We start from the raw sequence: 19,650 nt of genomic DNA on the forward strand, positions 1-19,650 counted from the left end.
TTTTATTACGGAAAAAAGAACATTTACAACATAAGACTCAAAACAATTACAGTAGTTATTAAAACTGCTATGCCACAAATTTAGACATGTCAAGCTTTAGTCATTGTTTGCAAAAATGTTACACTCTATATCAACTGAAAAAGGCAAAATAATAAATACAATTTTAAATTTACAACCAGGGTATTTATTTTGATCATATTGATCATATGCATTCTCACAACCAAACAGTCAAGAAAACGTTATTAATTTCGTTGTAGTAATGTACACCACATAGTTTTTAATTTTACCATTTATTAATCAAGGTTAGAGAATAAAATTATAGCATCAATCAAGGTATGTTATATATCTGTATTATTTAGATATTTGCATGATTGTTAATCTTTAAACTGAAGCATCAGAATAATAATTAAGAACATTTCAATCCGTCTGAACTCAGCCATCGTACTTTTCTCTCTCATCTATCTCTTGTTCGCTCTCTTAACTGTCTCTGAATCTCTGAACTGCTGCTACTCAAAGGGGCTGTGGTGAGATTTCACTTCCTCTCATTCATTTCTTTTTAATTCTCAGTTGTTGATTTGTGTGATTGACGCCGATTATAATGATTTAGATTTTTGAATGAATTCATAATGTTTTTAGTTTTTTTTAAAGTAAGCTGATAATTCCCAAATGTTAGATTTATAAAAAATATCAAAATAAGTCAAAAAAGGACCTTTTTCTAAAATGAGAGAAGCAGAAGGAAAAGCCATGACCTCTATGATGCAACACTGTGAAGCAGCAACTAGGAAAAAGATATGAAATGTGTACTGGCCTAACATTTGTTGGTTCCTCTTTTTATTTCTGTAGTTTCTGGGCATGTTTTACTTTCAATGCAGTGAAAACAAAACAGAAATACATTAATCCGAGTCCTGACCGAGTCTCTGCTCTGTCAGTTTTCTCATGTACAGTATTATCACCTGTGGGCTCCTGTTGTGTTCAAACGATAAACGGTCATGTTTAAAGATTTAAAAAGAAGAGAGATGTAGGAAACAGGCAGACATTTATTTCCAATAACTCACAAAACTGAACAATAAACCAATAAGTATAAATCAGCTCAGTAAAGGGAAGGTGCTTTCTAAAATCAGACCATTCCCAATGGAAATGTCTTTCCAGGTATAAGTAGCTTATGAAATAAGACTAGAAAGTTAAGTTTCCTCATATAACAACAATATCTCAAGTCACTATTCAGCGTTTAAGCAAAGATACTGCACACTCAAAAAGTCCTCATTAGTTTTTAGGATAAGTTTTTAGGTTTTAGGTTACTGAGCAGAGATCAGGTCTCTGGCAAACACAAAGATAAAACAGGAAAAGAAAGAAAGTAGGCAGTTCTAAACATAGCCAGGAAAGGTCAAAGTTCATGACAGAAACAAGACAGGAGTGGATCTGTCTTTCCAGGAACAATGGACAGATAAAGTTTGGTGAGTAATATAGAAAGAGTGAGTTACACGTTGAGATTTTTAGATGGTGATGACCTAGTGTGGGCAGAAAGGACATTATATTTGAAATGACTGTAGCAAGAACAAGAACACAAGAACACCCATTAGAGAGTACAAACTAATGACAAGTGGTGATGATCCCACAAACTAAATTACTAAACAAACCATATGGTATAAGATATATTAAAATCTACATATTTACATTTAGCTATAACAGCTAAACACACTCCACAGATATTATCCGGCCTGGAAATGAATACTTAATCATAAATCCAGTGAATACAAAGTACAACCTCTGGAGAGTGAACACTGCAGATGCAGCGACATGAGATGTAACTGTACTGTGTTATTTCTTTGATTCATTGATGGTTGCGTAGAGGTTACCGGGATCAATGGAGGCTCCAGCCGAAGAGGAGGAAGTTTTCACAGCGCTGTAGGTCACTGCATCACCTTCATCATCATCTTTAACTTTAACTTTAACCTGAAAACAAACAGCAACAAACACAAATAACAAAATCAACCCAACAGCATACGATTAAACAGGAGCTGACAGGAGTTCAGAGAACCCTGATCCTGCTGATTCAGTGACAACATATCCTGTGTGTGAAGTTGACATGTTGGTCTGAAGGTGGCGCTAGAGGAAAAGAAAGAAGTTCAGACAGTTTACCTGAGCTTTACTGTTGGTGTTCCTGGTGTAGCTGATGGAGGCGTAGGAAACTCCATCTTCAGGATCAGTCTACAGAGAGAAGACAACATCATGATGCTCAGTAACATGTGGACTGTGGTTTTATGGTTCACATCTTAACTCTTCAGTTAGTGTTAGTGTGTAGTGTGAGATCTCACTGTGTCCGGACTGGGTTCTGGACCAGACTGAGTCTCTGCAGGATTTAAACTCACTGTCTGAAAACACAATAACACAAAAATACAGTTCAGTTACATTTAGTCAGATACAGGATCTATGAGGGTTTGTTCAGAGTCACTACAGTCACATCAGTAATGTTTGTTTTTATTCTCTTTATACAATTAAAATAATAGTGATGTCAGATAAACAAAGATTCTGGTTTGTGATGTCATAAACTCACAATGTTTTCATTTATCTGCGTTTTCTTTCCTGAAAAAAACAAATAAGAGTCGAGTGAAGCTTCATCAGGAAATCAATTTTCATTAAAACCTCCTGTTTCTACAGTTTGATCAGTGAATGTTCTCACCTTTTCTTCTCTTATGTCTCTTAACTGTCACAATGATTATTATAAGAACAGTTAAACATAAAATCACAATGACGATCGACAACCAAACTGAAAGAGAAACAAAACAAAAACTGTAACAGTCTCAATGGGTTATATGTGTGTTTGCTAAATCTATAGAACAAAAGAATGAACATACTGACCGAACGGAGAGGATGAAATATCAGGGATTCCTGTTGTTGTTGTTTCAGTTGTTTTTGTGTCCTCACCTGTTTTTGCTGTTTTAGTTGTTGTTCTTTCATTTTTTGTTGATTCAGTTGTTGTTGTTGTTGATTCAGTTGTTGTTGTTGATTCAGTTGTTGTTGTTGTTGTGTCCTCACCTGAACAGATGAAACCAACAAAAACAAACTGTTCACTTAGAAAACACCACATTTTAACATCTGCTGTAACTAAATGAGAAACAATGATGTGACGTAAAGACGTCAGAGCTTTGTAATAAATAATTTACACATTTGTCATCTTCAGTAAATCATCATGTTCTCACCTGAGGACTGAGGTCTGAAGGGAAACTGCTGCACTTTACTGTGAGGATCAGTCACTTCACACTTTAATGAGTTATAACGTGATGTGTAGATAAAGTGAGAATCCAGAAAAGACAAAGTGAAGGTGCAGTCACTCCGTGATATCTGTAATTCTCTGTTATCTTTATCCACTTTTATTCCCTGATTGAACCACTTCACTTTGTGTTTACAGTCTCCATATGTCCACACAGTGAGGATTAATGTTACTCTGTTGTTGTCCTTATGTTCAGTCACTGGTGAAGAAGAAGATATTAGAGTGAGTGAGAGGAAAATTAACATCATCACTGTTTTATAATTAGTGTAAAGATTCAGTTTATTGTTCTGACAAAACAGTTTGATGTAAAATACTCACTGGTAAAAACAGACAGATCAACCACAGAGTAGATATCTTGTTGTCTGCAGCTGTACTGACCAGCATCCTCCGCTGTGACGTTCTTTATAACCAGAGAACAGTTCTCTGTAACACTCAGTCTGTTCAAATGAGATGTGTGAGTCTCTTGTTTTTTCCCAGATGTAACCAGCTCTACTGAACTATTGTGTTGTTTACTATTGAAGATCCAGTCAGTTTGTTCACATTTATCATGATCGTCTATTTTATTGTCACAGGACAAAGTGGCTTCACCTCCATCTCTGACAGTGATGTGAGAATATTCTTCAGTTACTGTTTCTAAGAAAATGAGAGATAAACATGGAGAATAAACCTGAATATTAGAAAATAGTGTTAGATACAACAGCTGTTTGTAAATGTGTCTCATCTTTGGTTTGTGAGTTCACTAAACTCATCATGTTAAACACAAACCACTAAAAGCATCATTTGAATGTTTCCCTGTTTTCTCACCTGTAAACTGAAGCATCAGGACCAGAAATAAAATCATTTGAATCCGTCTGAACTCAGCCATCGTTCTTCTCTCTCTCATTTATCTCTTGTTGTCACACTCTTCTCTGAGCTGCTGTTTCTTAAACATGAACATTTCCTTCCTGTGACTGGTGACGTGTCATCACAGCAACTTCTGCTTTAGTTTATTCTGTTTGTATTTAGTTGTTTTTATTTTTATGTAGATGAAGAATAATGTGTCTTTAACTCTGTGAAAGTCTTGATTGAAAGACTTTTAATTGGATCTGGTCTAGACCATCTACATATTCCTACTTTACTCTACAGATCAGACAGTGACCACACATAACAGACATTTACACTATAAATAACTTGTAACTTGCTTTTTCTACTTCCTGAAACTCACCCCTGACGTATCCTACTACTTAATGTTCCCCACACTTTCATGTAAACTCAGTTTTACATTTTCATCTGTTGTTCTATGAACTCGTGCTGTGTTTTGTGACTGTGACAGCACCCTTACCTGTACACATTTAACAGCATAGTGAGCACAAATGTTCCTGTTATCTGTCTTTCACTTGATGTTCACTAGCTCTGCTGTTACTCCGTGCTCACACCGCCCTCTGCTGACCCCCTTCTTTATCAGCAGGAATACACCAACACGCCACAGTGTTTATTTCAGTTTGCAGCTTCCTGAACTGACAATGATGACAAAAGTACAACTCAACCAAAACATTAAATCACAGACACAGTGAAAGATTCAACAGTTTGTTTTGACCTTAATAAAATATTGGACTGAAATTTATTCAGAGTGAATATATTTACATGAAAATTACATCATACAGTTGATTCTTTGTGCTATTTTTTATTTACAGATTATTTTATCATTATTAAAACAAACAGATTGTTACTGATTTAATTCAGACCTGACTCTCAGTAAAGTTGTGATCAGTTCCTCTGTTCATTCATCTCATGATGAGTTTACATTTAAATGATTCATGTGAAACTAGACGATCCTGATAAAACAGCAGCAGTGACTCCTGTGGTGAGTTGGTAGAAGTTGTTGATCACTGGAGTTTGACAGAAGCAGAAGGAGCTCCAACATTTTCATAATTCACTGTGCCTTCATCTTCATCTTTATCATCATCATCATAAACCTGTGAAATACCAACAACACACTTTAACCATTTTGTTATCAGGCAGCGTCTCATTAAACAGAGTCACTGTGAATCAGCAGTGAAATTAAATTAGATTATTGAAATACTTAAAACTCACATCATTTTTCTGTGTATTATTACCTAAAAAGAAAAAAAAGAGGGTTAAACTTCAAAAGCCGTCATTCAGGTTAATTAAAGTCATCTTTGTAAAAGTTTAATCACCTTTTCTTCTCTTATATCTTATTACTGCGACAACAATTATCATGAGTGCAACCAAACCCACAATCACCATAACGAGCCACCACCAATCTGGAAAGGGAACAAAAAAACACTTAAAGCACATTTAGCTTCTGGGTTTGTTCAATAAAAAGGAGGAAAATCTTAATGATTAGTTAGATTTCCACATTAGTTGAAGGACTAAATACATCTTGCATCTCTCCTTTCCCAGTTATTGTTCCTAAAACAAATCCACTGAAAATGAGTTTGATTCAATTGATGTGGATGAAAACGTGAGCACTAATGTCACAGTGTGCTGCCCGACTTCCTGTCTCAGACTGATTAGGATCTTGTTCTGCTTTCGTCTTGGTTTTGGTTGTAACCCCTATCGGTTTGGTTCAGTCCTCTCTGCCTCGTTTCACTCCAGTGATCAGCGTCTGATCGATGATCTGTGTTTGTTTGTTATAAAAATACCAACAAAACATTTAAAAAGTCACCTTGTTGTTTATTTGAAGCATCATCAACAGCTGTAGTTGTGTTTTCAACTGTTCTCGTTGATGCAGTTGTTGCTGGTTTTGTGCCGTCACCTGGACAAATAAAAAAAAAAGAACTAGAATCAACACATTTTAATATTAAATTAAGAAGCAGTGATGTTTTCTAAAGACGTCATCACACAAAATGTTCTGTTAGAAAACATCAACTTTCATGTTCTCACCTGAGTTCTGAGGTCTGAAGGGAAACTGCTGCACTTTCCTGTCAGGATCAGTCACTTCACACTTCAGTGAGTCATTATTTGACTTGTAGATAACGTGAGAATCCAGAAAAGACACAGCGGCGTAGCAGTACGTCTGCGATGTTGTCAAGTCTTTATCGTTTGTGTCCACATCTTTTTCGTGATACAGCCACTTCACTGTGTGTCTGCAGTGTCCATCTGTCCACACAGAGCAGCCTATTGTCACGTTGTGTGTGTTCTTATGTTCGGGCACTGTTGAAGATAAAATATACATGTAAACATATAAATATATAGTAAAGTTTCAGTTTATTATTCTACCTTATAATACTCACTGATAACAACAGACAGATCCACCACAGAGTCCTGACCTCGTTGTCTGCAGGTGTAAAGACCAACATCTTCATCTGTGACCTTCTCTATAACCAGAGAACAGTTCTCTGTAACACTCAGTCTGTCTGGTTTAGATTCAGAGATTTGCCCAAATCGAACCAGCTCCTCTGTTGTTGTATTTTGTGAATAACTGAAGATCCACGCAGTTGTTCTACATTCATCCTGTTCATCTTTCACATGTTCACAGGACACAGTGATGTTGTCTCCATATCTCACAGTGAGGTAGGAACATTGTCCAGTTACTGTTGTAGAGAAGAAGAGATCAATATAAAAACGTGGGACCAATAAATCTGAATATTAGAAGATGATTTTAGAGATTGGAGATCCACTAAGTGTGTTAGTTTCAGTATTAAATGTTCAGTAAATACAGTACTATAGTCATTTTATTACATTTAGATGTTTTCTCACCTGTGAACTGAAGGATCAGGACCAGAAATAACCATGTTTGAATCCGTTTACATTCACTCATCGTTCTTCTCTCTCTCATTTCTCTCTTGTTCTCTGTTGAACTGTTACAAGCTCTGAGCTGCTGCTTCTTGTACATGATGTGGTTAAATTTCACTTCCTCACATCAACTTCTTCAAATTTACTTCTTCCTCTCAAACATTGATTTGCATATTTGGAGCACATCAACTTTTTACCTCTATGATAATGTTGATTTACGTAGATCAGGTTGTTCATATTTTAAGGTACATGTGTAGTTTGTGGGTTTTTTCTGCTGAGTTAGTAAATATACTGATGATTTCTAAATGTTTGATTAGTAAAAAAGGTTGAGACACAAACTGAGGAGAATAGATTAAGTGTTTCTTAAGTCCAGGATGTAACACTGAAAAGCTGTAGACTCCACAGTTGTGAAATTATTACTGACTTTCGTTATTACATTCGTTGAATCCTGCTTATTAACACCACATGCTCCCCACACCTAGCTAGCTAATGGCTAACTTTTGCATTACATTCCAGAGCTGTACAGTCCTTCAAACATACATTTAAATAAATAAATACTGACGCTTATACAAGAAAAACACCGTTCATTACCGTCGAAATACTAATTTAGAACTATTATTTAACATTAACACGTGTTTTAATGTATTTACAGGAGCACCCACAGAACCTCACCTCAACTTAGCTAAGCTTCTAGCCGACTGAGGAAAGTAGCGCGACTTTACAGGAAGTGACATAGCTAAAAGGTCAGAGGTCACATAAAGAAAATGAATTCATAAAATAAAAATTCCCTCAAAATAAAAATCACATATACTATGAACATAATACAAACATATAACATAGTGCAAAAACAATGGATGGATAATTGGTGAAATATAAAACATCTTAATGAACATGTTACACATGAATGATAAGAGCAGAAGCAGCATGTCGGAGGGTGGTCACTCCAAATATTATGTAGTTTAACCTGCTGAAAACTTCCCTAGAACAGTTTGATCGCTGTTCGTCAAGACAAATAATTACAGAGGGAGGGGGAGAGCTGCTCCTCTCACATCATTTTCATTTTAACTTCCTCCTCATTTCCTTTCTGACTTCAACCACCTCTGAATAAAGGTGTCCCACATCTTCCAGCACCAAACTCCACGACCAAGCAGCAGATCATCTAAACTACTGATAATCTGCTCCACAGTCATCTGCATATACAGTGAGGTGTTTTCTTTACAACAAACACAAAGCTCTGCTAAACAATCATTTACACATATGAACAACAGGTGAATGTGTTTAATAAACATCACAACATGTGAGCTGCAAAGATAAAAAAAATATATAATATAGCTAAACACTGACAGAACAGTTACAGTGTGTGTAAAACCACCAGTTATGAATCTAAAATAGAATTCAATTCAATTCAATTCAATTCAATTTATTTGTAGAGCGCTTTTTACAATTGACATTGTCACAAAGCAGCTTTACACAACCAAAGAACAGTACATGAACAGTGAATGTGTATGAGTCATAATAATGTGATTGTCCCTGATGAGCAAGCCGAGGGCGACAGTGGCAAGGAAAAACTCCCTGAGAAGGCAACAGGAAGAAACCTTGAGAGGAACCAGACTCAACAGGGAACCCATCCTCATATGGGTGATTACATGCTGTGTAGGCAGCAGTCCAGTATAACAGTTAAAGTCTTTAAGTTAATGTGGAGTCCAGTTAGTTATTGCAGGCAGACTTGTTCCATTCCTTGACTATCGAGCGTTGAGTCGAGACCTCCAAGAAACAGCTTCCGACGTCTGCCGAAGCCGGGACCGACATCATAGTAGCGACGAGATCTCCAGCCAGAAGTTGGGCATCAGGACGAGTCAGACAGGTCCAGAGGGCAAAGGGTGGAATGACGTGTAGCTCGACAGAGAGACAGGAAGAGGGAAAAGAGAGAGGGAGAGGGAAAGAGAGAGAAGAGGAGAGATTGCAGTTAGTTGTATTCACAGTCAGATAAAGTTTGAGGTGAATGTATATTTAGTTTAGTGCAGCAGGGACTCCGGCAGGACTAATTATGACAGCCTAACTAAAAGGGTGGGTTCAGAAGAAAACACAGACATGAGGGCGCACTGGGATGTAGAGCAACCGGACACTTCACCATCAACAAACCCGAGTGATCAGTGAGAGTTGGGAAGACAGCATCTGAACATACCAGTTCACCATAATGCTCTACGTCCATGAGTCCTTCCCAGATCTATTTACTCAAATGCTTGACTAAATAAAGTAGGTTTTCAGCCTAGACTTAAACACTGAGACTGTGTCTGAGTCCCGAACGCTATTTGGAAGGCTGTTCCATAACTTTGGGGCTTTGTAAGAAAAAGCTCTGCCCCCAGAAGAGATGTAACTGTCCTGTGTTCTGTTATTTCTGTGGTTAGTTAATGTTTGCGTAGAGGTCGCTGGGGTCAGTGGAGGCTCCAGCAGAAGAGGAGGATGTTTTCACAGTGCTGTAGGTCACTGCATCACCTTCATCATCATCTTCATCTTTAACCTGAAAAGAAACAGCATCAAACATGAATCATATATTAATCAATGATCAGGAGCTCAGAGAATCCTGATCCTGCTGCTGATTCAGTGACAACATATCCTGTGTGTGAAGTTGACATGTTGGTCTGAAGGTGGCGCTACAGGAAAAGAAACTAGTTCAGACAGTTCACCTGAGCTTTACTGTTGGTGTTCCTGGTGTAGCTGATGGAGGCGTAGGAAACTCCATCTTCAGGATCAGTCTACACAGAGAAGACAACATCATGATGCTCAGTAACATGTGGATTGTGGTTTTTTCCTTCACACTGAACATTTTGACCATTTAAACTCAACTTTTAGTTTCACAAAACAGTCAGTTCAGTTCTTTTTATTTCTTTCAACAGTTTCACAGTTAAAATAGTGAAGAGTTTGGGCTGCGACATCGTAATTCATCTGTAAATTCAACTTCTCAAATTAGACTTACATTTCCATTCATCTGCTTTTTCCTTCCTTTAGAAACAAAGGACGATGATGTTAGCTTCAGAAGTAAAAAAGGTTTATTGAAAATAGTTCTACTTAAGTTTCATCAGTGAATGTTCTCACCTTTATTTGTCTGATATCTTCTCACTGCAATGACTGTTACAATAACTGCAGATAATCCCACAGTCACACAGACGAGCCACCACCAAGCTGGAAATGAATAAAGAAAATGATGTTGATTATGTTCAGTACTGGAAGACATGAAGGACTAAAATAAAGTAAATAAATAAACTAAAGAAACTAAAGAAATGAAAATAAACCAAATAAACTAAAATAAACTAAAGAAACTAAATAAACGAAAATAAACTAAAGAAACTAAAATAAACTAAAATAAACTAAAGAAACTAAATAAACTAAAATAAACTAAATAAACTAAAATAAACTAAATAAACTAAAATACACTAAAGAAACTAAATAAACTAAAATAAACTAAATAAACTAAATAAACTAAAATAAACTAAAGAAACTAAATAAACTAAATAAACTAAAATAAAGTAAATAAATAAACTAAATAAACTAAATAAACTAAATAAACTAAAGAAACTAAAACTAAACTAAAATAAACTAAAATAAAGTAAATAAAAGTCAAAGGCGTCAGTACCTTGAATCTTTGCTGAACCAGCTCTGACTGTGTGTGTTGTGTTTTCAGTCGTTGTCTTCGTTGTCGTCTCATCTGGACAAATTACACAACACAATAAACACTTCATGTTCATCATCTGCTCTAAATACGTATCTGAGGAAGATCAATCATCATCAGATCGATAATCATCATGATTTTAAAACTTCAAATCCATCAAATTATTCATTGGTGGTTTTAGTCTTGAACAGATCCTCAGTCTCTCACCTGTTTTCTCACCTGAGGACGGTGGTCTGAGGGGAAACTGATGAACACTTCCTGTGTCTGAATCAGTCACTTCACACTTCAGTGACTCGTATTTTACTGATGTGTGCATAAAATACTCAGTGACACTGCAGTTATTCTGTGATGTCACCAAGTCCGTGATCATTGTCCTCTGATGAAACCACTTCACAGAGTGTCGACAGTCTCCGTATCCCAACACAGAGCAGGTGAATCCAACCCGATCAAAACTGTTTTGTTGACTGACTGTTGATATTGTGAGAAAAACATAAAGTTACCATCATCACTGTGATATGATTATTGTGATGATTTGCTGTTACTGTTAGTTATAACAGGACGCCCTGAAACCCTGTTTCTCTGTGACTGAGCTGCAACAATAAACACGACTGTAGCTGGTTTACAAGACGTTTAATTCTATATGAATATTAATAATATATTAATTAATGACAGAAGGGCATTGATTTATATGAATATCAAGTTACAAACAGGTTACATTCATACTGAACATTAAGTATTGTAAAATGTTCCCAGACAACAGATTCATTCTCAGTCTAATTCAGGTAAAAACATCATTATTTGTAATTTGCAGTTTAACAACATAAGGTTTGGGAGACGGGGTTGAAATACTCACTGTTAACAACAAAAAGATACATGAGACCATCTTCACTCTTTGGTTGTGATTTGTTCCTGCAGATGTAACGTCCAACATCTTCATCTGTGACCTTCTTTATAACCAGAGAACAGTTCTCTGTAACACTCAGTCTGTCTGATTTAGATCTGGAAACATGAGTTGTGTCTATCTGTCCGTCTTTAACCAGCTCTACCTCTGCTGAGTTCTCAGCATATTTAGGACGTTGATGGAGCCACACAGCTGTGTCACATTTATCCTGATCATTCATCACTTGTTTACAAGGTAAACTGACGTCACCTCCGTCTCTGACAGTGAAGGACAACTGGTCAGAGGCTAAGAAGACAAGAGACAAATAGAAAATTAAGAATCAGAATATGAGGAGATCAGTTTATATTCAACAACTTTTGTGAGGCTTTACTAAACTAATCGTGTTAAATACAAACAAAATCTTTTTAAGGTAAATCGAGATTAAAGGAAGAGGAACACTGTGTAACACTGATATTTTAGTATGATCTGTTTTCTCACCTGTGAACTGAAGAATCAGGATCAGAAAGAAAAACATTTGAATCCATCTGAACTCAGCCATCGTTCTTCTCTGTCTCGTTTAACTCGCTGTTTAACTGTTAGAGTCTCTGAGCTGCTGCTTCTTATAGATGATGAATTTTTATTTCCTGTGATGAGGGAATGTTTTTCTAAGGATGACTTCATTTTATCTTTATGCATCTAAACATGTGCAGACTCATTTCTCCACATTAAGGCATGACGTTGACATGTACGCAGTTTGATTAGCAAAGAAAGACCACAGCAGTCTGACCTGTCTTTGGAAATAAGTTAAGGAATAAGATTAATTTTCTATAATAACAGCAGCAGATGAGTAAATACATGTAGTGAATCTTTGATGTGGAGATAAAGTTCATGATCCACAGCCTCCAGTCAGAGTTACACCACAGTGACTTCAGGTCAACATGTAAATACAGCGGCTGCACAGACTAAACTGCACTAAAGGAGCTGAAGCACCTTAACAGCTTTTATTTAAATTTCTTTCTGCTTATTCAAAAGCAGACATGATTTCTGATGATGTTGATTAACACACGTGAACCACAGTTTGACTCCTAATGTCAGTGTTGCAGCATGTTGATGCTGGAACAGCTGAAAAAAACACAGATCGGATGTTTTTACTTGACACCTGTGGTATTTTTAAGAATTACCGGGAAGTGTTTTTGTCCTGTAACGATGACTCACAAACGTCAGAGACGCTTATTTGGGTTCAAATCTATTGTCGTACCCAGAAGATATACAAAGGTTTGTATATTAGAACAATGAATATCCACAGTTCTCCCACGTCAGACAGAAAATGTGGATTTAAAAGTTAAATGTTTGCTGCTATTTTCATATTACATGTTGTTTATTAGAAATTAGAACTGATTAGACTCTTGTGCAGCAGGAAACCACACAGATATTTTTACCTGCTGTGTTTTACTCTGTAATGATGACTCATCAACATGAGGCTTATTGGAGCTGTATTTTCTATTTTCACATTCCCCTTATCACAGTCTGGTCATCTGTTTGTATATATATACACAAATAAACAAAACAATAAGACATGACGTTGATGAGTTGACCTTTGATTAAATAACCCTCATGTTGATCACTGGGTCGGGACAACAGACCCACATCATGAGTCAAACATTTAGACAAACTTTCTCCTTCATTCCTTCATAATTATCAAGAGAAAACAAAAAGCACCTTTAACCATGAATATTAACCATCATCAACACTGTCATTCATCTCTATTTGTTCTTAGCATCATCACACTTTCATAAGTTCCTGAAGTTTTTTATTGATATAAAAAGAAAACATTAAGTTTACATTTTAAGGAAAGTGTCTAATGTTTATATTTCACAGTGTCCCGTCCCACGGTCTGTATCTGACAATCACGTGATTGAAAATAAAAAGGTCTGAAGAAGCTGAAGGTGTGAATATCTTCTACATCTGTATCTATCATTTCCTCAGACGACGGTTTGTCTGGTTTCTAATAGGAAATTTCTCACTTTACAGTTGTTTATTGTCTCTTAAATAACAACTGGGAACTAAACTGAACCTAAAATTAATTAATTATCTATGATAACAGTAAATATAACAACGATGGTACTAAACAAGCACTCAGATGGAATTTCTTTACTGGTCTCTCTAACATTGTGAATAACTTTTAAAATTATAACAACTAAATCTCCTAAACAACATTAAACTGATGTTTTAAACTCAACAAGAAGTGTTTAAGGACTAGGACAGCGTTAGGATCATATTAAAGCTACTCAGTCTATTTCTTTCCATCTCTGGCTGATAAATAAGAAATGAGGGACGGTGTTCTACCCTCAAATACTGAACCAGTAAATACGTAACTGTCTGATTAAGTCAGATTTATTTTACTGTACATTAAAACAGCAGCAGCAGAAGATGTGGAGGTTTGTTCTTCTCATAATAAACTCAGCAGCTGAGAAACAGTTTAAAACATAAGACAAAGGATTTTGTGAGGTGAGTTCAGCTACAACAATTTAACAGCAGGTGTCAGAAAGTTGATTCTTCCTCTCCTCAGACTCTGATCATCTACTTCCCTCCTCCTCTCTTTGCCTCTTCTTCATCGGTGCTGCCCTCTCCTGGTTAAAGTCTTGTCTCACAGGTGGACATCAGTTCATCACCTCCGTCACTCCAACACCATGTTTTACTGCTGCCCCCTCCCTCTGCAGCTCCACCAGCATCATTTAGGAGCAGCTGTGGTTAAGTTGGTATTTATTCACTGAAGCTTTAAATACAGCTGTCTGTTGAATGTCCAACATGAGGATTAATAAAATATCAGATAATAACAATAATATTAATTCAGTTTATGAACATCAGTCTGTATATATGAAGATCACAGGGGAAAGTGAGGAACACAAAGAAACGGATGGATAACTGAGACGTCGGAGCACATCAGGTGATCAACGTGGGAGTGAAAGTGAGCTGCTGATGAATTTTATTCAGGTGTGTGGCTGAGAACAAAGGTGGAGCTAATTAACAGAGAGTGAGTGTGGTTCACTCAGCCCCTCTTTAACCAGTCATTAATGAAAAGTAAAACATATGTAACTGTACTGTGGTCTGTTATTTGTTTGGTTTGATGATGGCTGCGTAGAGGTCGCTGGGGTCAGTGGAAGCTCCAACAGAAGAGAAGGAAGTTTTCACAGAGCTGTAGGTCACTGCATCACCTTCATCATCATCTTCATGTTCGTATTTAACTTTAACCTGAAAGGAAACAGCAACAAACACGAATCATATCTTAGTCGAATCTGCTGATTCAGTGACGACAATGTGTGAAGTTGACATGTTGGTCTGACGGTGGCGCTACAGGAAAAGAAAGAAGTTCAGACAGTGGACCTGAGCTTTACTGTTGGTGTTCCTGGTGTAGTTAATGGAGGTGTAGGAAACTCCATCTTCAGGATCAGTCTACAGAGAGAAGACAACATCATGATGCTCAGTAACATGTGGACTGTGGTTTTATGGTTCACATCTTAACTCTTCAGTTAGTGTTAGTGTGTAGTGTGAGATCTCACCGTGTCCGGACTGGGTTCTGGACCAGACTGAGTCTCTGCAGGATTTAAACTCACTGTCTGAAAACACGATAACACAAAAATAGTTACGTTGAGTCATTAGTGGAGATTTACAGTCTGGTAGAAGCCGGGTCCTGGAGCAGGTTCTATGTTCTGGTAACATTACAGCGATTCTAGTTTGCGAGTCACAGACAGAGAGGTCCTCAAAACAAATCAGCTGTTTTATGTCTTTAAAGTTGTCACAGAAAAAAAAATCTTATTGATTAATGAATATTAAACTCACTGTGTCGTTCATCTGTGTTTTTCTTCCTGGAAAAACAGAGGGAGTCAAATAAAACATCATATAATAAAAGATTCCATGTTGATTAAATCGACTTTGTTTAAGGATGTGTCCAGTGAACTCACTCACCTTTACTTCTCTTACATTTCTGAACAGCTATGATAATTATTATGAGGACAGATAAACCCACGATCACAGCGACCAACCACTGCCAAACTGTAAAAAAACAGATCATTAGACTTATTTTAAACATCTACATCAAAGCAACAGCTGTAAAATACATTAATATAAAGTGGTGTAAATTCCTACTGCTTTGAATTGTAACAGAGTAAAAGTAAATGTATATCCATAAGTTCCAGTGTACCAAGTGTATTTTGGTACTGTAGTAAATGTACGTGGATGATTTTCACCTCCGGAACAACAAAGGTCTGAGACACTGAGTGAGAAAGTCTCTCAGTCCACAGCCAACAGTGACAGTAAAACATATAAACTATAAATATAAAAATAACTAAATGTATATAGAGAGATATGTCAATATAAATTTGAAATTTTCATCATCAACAGAGAAAAGTGTGTCACAGGCTAAACTGATTTTTATATTTGTTTTTCTGTTCATTCTGTTTATGAGACGGTTTTACTGTGTATTTTAATCACTGAGTGTTTGAATTCATATTTTAAATTCATGTTTTGTTAATTTCTGTTGTGCATGTGGTTTTATTACCGGTTCTTCAGTTCACATTTTAGATTTGTTTTGCTAAATAAATAACAAACATAAAAATCTTTAAATGCTGTACAAGAAAAATCACCTTGTATTTTTAATGAACTATCATTCATTGGTGTGTTGGCTACAGTTGAGTTTTCATTAATTGTTGTTGATTCAGTTGTTGTTGTTGTTGTTGATTCAGTTGTTGTTGTTGATTCAGTTGTTGTTGTTGTTGTTGTTGTTGTTGTTGTGTCCTCACCTGAACAGATGAAACCAAAAAAAACAAACTGTTCTCTTAGAAAACACCACATTTTAACATCTGCTGGAACTAAATGAGAAACAATGATGTGACGTAAAGACGTCAGAGCTTTGTAATAAATAATTTACACATTTGTCATCTTCAGTAAATCATCATGTTCTCACCTGAGGACTGAGGTCTGAAGGGAAACTGCTGCACTTTACTGTGAGGATCAGTCACTTCACACTTTAATGATGTATAGATAAAGGAAGAATCCAGAATAGTCACAGCAGCGTAGTAGAGAGTCTCTGATTTCTTCTCCTCTTTACGATCTGTTACCAAACCTGTTCCATCATAAACCCACTTCACTGAGGGTTTACAGTGTTTATGTGTTGACACAGAGCAGAAGAAGACGACTTTATCATCACTCTTATGTTCAGTCACTGGTGAAGATGGAGATAAAGTTAAAAAGACAAGATTATAATTAACTTCATCTTTGTATCATCGTTATTGTAACGTTTCAGTTTTATTGTAACAGTTCATGATTAAAACTCACTTTACAAACAGATCAACCTGAGAATATTGAACTTGTTGTCCTGATATAAACTGTCTGCAGTAGTAACGTCCAACATCTTCATCTGTGACCTTCTTTATAACCAGAGAACAGTTCTCTGTAACACTCAGTCTGTCTGATTTAGATTCAATCTTCCCAGAACTAAAAAGTGGATCTGTTCTAGTTTGTTGTGGATCATTGAAGATCCATTCAATTTTCTGACATTTGTCCTGATCATGTTTCACATGTTTACAAGGTAAAGTGACGTCATCTCCGTCTCTGACAGTGAAGAAGGAGGAAAGTTGTTGAGTCACTGTTGATATGAAAATAAGAGAGAAATACAAAAATGACAAGATGAGAAGATCAATTTATATAAAACAGTTAATAAAATTCAACAGACTTAAACCATTAATAGAACTATATTTTGTTTCTGTATCATTCAGATATTTCCCTGTTTGCTCACCTGTAAACTGAAACAGGATCAGAAATAAAAACATTTCAATCTACATTAACTCAGTCATCGTTCTTCTACTTCTCTCCCTGCTCTCCAGCCCTTGATTGCACATTGGCTTCACCTGTGTTCCCCTCTCCCTACAAGAACTCTCTTCACTCCTCTCCCCACTGTCTGATTGTTGTTTTTTTCCCCCAACCTGCTACCAGCCTTGCTTTCTTCCCCCCCTGGATCCTCTGGACTTTGACCCTCTGAACCTTGGACTTTGGTCACCTGTTTTCTTTGAGTTGTTTTTCTGCCATTGAGCAGTAGTTTTTTGTTGTACTTTGGTTTCTTGTTTTGTTACTTTGTTCCCTGCCACATTGGTAATTTTGTTGTTACTTTGTCTTCGTGTTTTTGTCAGCTTTTGTTGTGTCAGTTAACACCAACTCCCCAGTTCCCCGTTTTATGTACTGTTCTATAAATAAATCTTGTTTCTATTCATCCCTGCCTTCGTCCCTTCTCCTAATTGTGACACTCATTTATCTCTTCTAACTGTTTAACTGTCAGAGCTTCTTAAACATGATGAACTCTAATGAAGGAGATGTTACTTCCTCATAGTAATGTGTTTTTATTCCCTTGTCAATGTTAACTTTACATTTACAAGTGGAGCACAATTCATCTTTGAAATTCTTGATAAGTCAACAGGTAAAGACTAATTATTCTCACTGCAGCTAAACAAATGTACAGTATCTTACATTAGTGTGTAAAAAAGTAGAGTGAATAAAGACGATGTTTGTTAAACACAGGAAATTGTAATTTGACCAAACATGAACCACAAATGATGTGAAAGAAAATCAAACTGAACTAAACCTCAGTAAATCTCTGTGATGAATAATTCAAATGACATGATGCAGCTTAAATTTAATGTTTTAAACCACATTTGAAGTCACTTTAACTACCACCAAGACGTCATACAAAATAAACCAAGTGCACAGGGTTCCAGAAAAGACACAGCAGTGTAGTCGAGAGTCTTTGATTTCTCCACCTCTTTGCAATTTGTTACCACATCTGTATCCTGACAGTGATAAACCCACTTTACTGAGAGTTTACAGTGTGTTGACACAGAACAGAGAAAGACGATCTTATCACTGCTCAGTTAATCATAAGTATTGTAAAGTTTCAGTTTATTGTTCTAACAAAATAGCTGAAAACATCATGATGTAAAATACTCACTGGTAACAACAGACAGATAAATCGGAGCCTCTTCTCTGCAGGTAGTAACGACCAACATCTTGATCTGTGACCTTCTTTATAACCAGAGAACAGTTCTCTGTAACACTCAGTCTGTCTGATTTAGATTCAATCTTCCCAGATCTAAAAAGTAGATCTGTTCTTCTTTGTTGTGGATCATTGAAGAACCATTCAGTTTTCTGACATTTATCCTGATCACGTTTCACATGTTTACAAGGTAAAGTGACGTCATCTCCGTCTCTGACAGTGAAGTAGGAGGAAAGTTGTCGAGTTACTGTTGATGAGAAAAAGAAAGAAAAATATAAAACACAGAACATGAGGAGATCACTTTAGATAAAACAGTAGCTGTAACTGTATTTATTTAGATATTTCCCTGTTTGCTCACCTGTAAAGTGAAGCATCAGAATCAGAAATAAAGACATTTGAATCCATCTGAATTCAACCATCCTGCTTCTCTGTCTCTTCTTTGTTGATCTCTTGTTGTCAACTGACAAAGTCTGTGAAGTTGTTTCCTCTTAAAGACCAGTTGAGGCGTCACTTCCTCTTCAGGACTTCACACTGCATTTTCTCTCCTCTCTTTCCTGTTGAATTTGATTCTATATGTGTTTGAAGCTCCTTAAATGAACTGTTGACAGCTACAGAGTGAAACAAGTGTTGAACATTTGAAGTTGGATTCATTTCACTGACTCTTCTTCTCAGTGATTCACAGTGAGGGCAACAGTAGAAAACGTCTTGATGAAGCTGAATGTGGGAAGATTGTTAGTTCTGATCAGTGTTTGTATGAAGTCAGTGTTTTTCTGAGAACGTGACATCAGCAGCAGGTTTTAGACACTAACGATGAAACAAACAAACAGCAGTAACACCAGTGGTTAACACGTCCATTTAAAGCGTCTGACTGAACTGTTTTTCATTTCCGTCCATCAAGTTTCCACAGTGTCACTTTAAAGATAGAAATAAGCAGCAGGTCCGTTTATCTTCCATCAGTTTGTCCTGTAGAGGTTTGTGTGGAGCCCAGAGCTGATCACAGCTGACACTGGGTAAGAAGCAGGGTTCACCCTGGACACCAGATCACCTCT

At 36.6% G+C, this 19,650-nt stretch overlaps 3 protein-coding genes and 1 long non-coding RNA gene across 7 annotated transcripts; all 4 read right to left on the reverse strand.

Annotated features, from left to right (window-relative positions):
- Window positions 1–20: 20 nt before the first annotated feature.
- LOC113149116 (mucin-3A-like) lies at window positions 21–19,369 on the reverse strand. 2 transcript variants are annotated; one of them, XM_026340978.1, is made up of 10 exons: window positions 18,960–19,369; window positions 18,557–18,848; window positions 16,619–16,780; window positions 3,201–3,308; window positions 2,860–3,036; window positions 2,681–2,767; window positions 2,555–2,583; window positions 2,316–2,372; window positions 2,140–2,208; window positions 21–1,953 (listed from the first exon to the last, which is right to left on the reverse strand). In XM_026340978.1, exons 2-10 carry the CDS (start codon window positions 18,612–18,614, stop codon window positions 1,819–1,821), a joined length of 882 nt encoding a protein of 293 aa, XP_026196763.1. In that variant the 5' UTR covers window positions 18,615–18,848; window positions 18,960–19,369; the 3' UTR covers window positions 21–1,818. The 2 variants fall into 2 exon arrangements, with proteins under 2 accessions (XP_026196763.1, XP_026196765.1); XM_026340980.1 differs by lacking the exon at window positions 3,201–3,308 and having other exon boundaries at window positions 16,523–16,780.
- Window positions 3,779–4,781, reverse strand: LOC113149117. Its single transcript, XR_003297555.1, has 3 exons — window positions 4,593–4,781; window positions 4,076–4,193; window positions 3,779–3,904 (listed from the first exon to the last, which is right to left on the reverse strand). It is a non-coding gene; the product is annotated as an uncharacterized LOC113149117 (long non-coding RNA).
- On the reverse strand, window positions 4,842–8,172 carry LOC113149115. The gene is made up of 6 exons (XM_026340977.1): window positions 6,974–8,172; window positions 6,508–6,807; window positions 6,158–6,427; window positions 5,940–6,029; window positions 5,449–5,535; window positions 4,842–5,367 (listed from the first exon to the last, which is right to left on the reverse strand). Exons 1-6 carry the CDS (start codon window positions 7,107–7,109, stop codon window positions 5,312–5,314), a joined length of 939 nt encoding a protein of 312 aa, XP_026196762.1. The 5' UTR covers window positions 7,110–8,172; the 3' UTR covers window positions 4,842–5,311.
- On the reverse strand, window positions 9,306–12,132 carry LOC113149113. 3 transcript variants are annotated; one of them, XM_026340976.1, is made up of 8 exons: window positions 12,058–12,132; window positions 11,533–11,865; window positions 10,899–11,147; window positions 10,644–10,715; window positions 10,106–10,192; window positions 9,987–10,012; window positions 9,697–9,765; window positions 9,306–9,530 (listed from the first exon to the last, which is right to left on the reverse strand). In XM_026340976.1, the coding sequence occupies exons 1-8, from the start codon at window positions 12,116–12,118 to the stop codon at window positions 9,414–9,416; spliced, it is 1,014 nt and encodes a 337-aa protein (XP_026196761.1). In that variant the 5' UTR covers window positions 12,119–12,132; the 3' UTR covers window positions 9,306–9,413. The 3 variants fall into 3 exon arrangements, 2 of the variants coding, with proteins under 2 accessions (XP_026196761.1, XP_026196760.1); XM_026340975.1 differs by having other exon boundaries at window positions 10,887–11,147; XR_003297554.1 differs by lacking the exon at window positions 9,987–10,012 and having other exon boundaries at window positions 9,508–9,530; window positions 10,887–11,147.
- Window positions 19,370–19,650: the final 281 nt, after the last annotated feature.

Source organism: Anabas testudineus, chromosome 24 (assembly GCF_900324465.2).
Source record: "Anabas testudineus chromosome 24, fAnaTes1.2, whole genome shotgun sequence".
Lineage (NCBI taxonomy): Eukaryota > Metazoa > Chordata > Actinopteri > Anabantiformes > Anabantidae > Anabas > Anabas testudineus.

Coding starts and splice junctions, on each gene's coding strand:
- LOC113149115 (XM_026340977.1), bottom strand. CDS start 7,109: ATGTACAAGAAGCAGCAGCTCAGAGCTTGTAACAGTTCAACAGAGAAC. Junction 6,030..6,157: donor CTTCAGACCTCAGAACTCAG/GTGAGAACATGA, acceptor TTATTTGTCCAG/GTGACGGCACAAAACCAGCA. Junction 5,536..5,939: donor TGCTTCAAATAAACAACAAG/GTGACTTTTTAA, acceptor TTCCCTTTCCAG/ATTGGTGGTGGCTCGTTATG.
- LOC113149113 (XM_026340975.1), bottom strand. CDS start 12,118: ATGGCTGAGTTCAGATGGATTCAAATGTTTTTCTTTCTGATCCTGATT. Junction 11,866..12,057: donor CCTGATTCTTCAGTTCACAG/GTGAGAAAACAG, acceptor TTGTCTTCTTAG/CCTCTGACCAGTTGTCCTTC. Junction 10,716..10,886: donor GTCCTCAGGTGAGAAAACAG/GTGAGAGACTGA, acceptor TAATTTGTCCAG/ATGAGACGACAACGAAGACA.
- LOC113149116 (XM_026340978.1), bottom strand. CDS start 18,614: ATGTTGGTCGTTACTACCTGCAGAGAAGAGGCTCCGATTTATCTGTCT. Junction 16,781..18,556: donor TTATCTGTCTGTTGTTACCA/GTGAGTATTTTA, acceptor CATCTTCACCAG/TGACTGAACATAAGAGTGAT. Junction 2,373..2,554: donor CGCAGATAAATGAAAACATT/GTGAGTTTATGA, acceptor TTGTGTTTTCAG/ACAGTGAGTTTAAATCCTGC.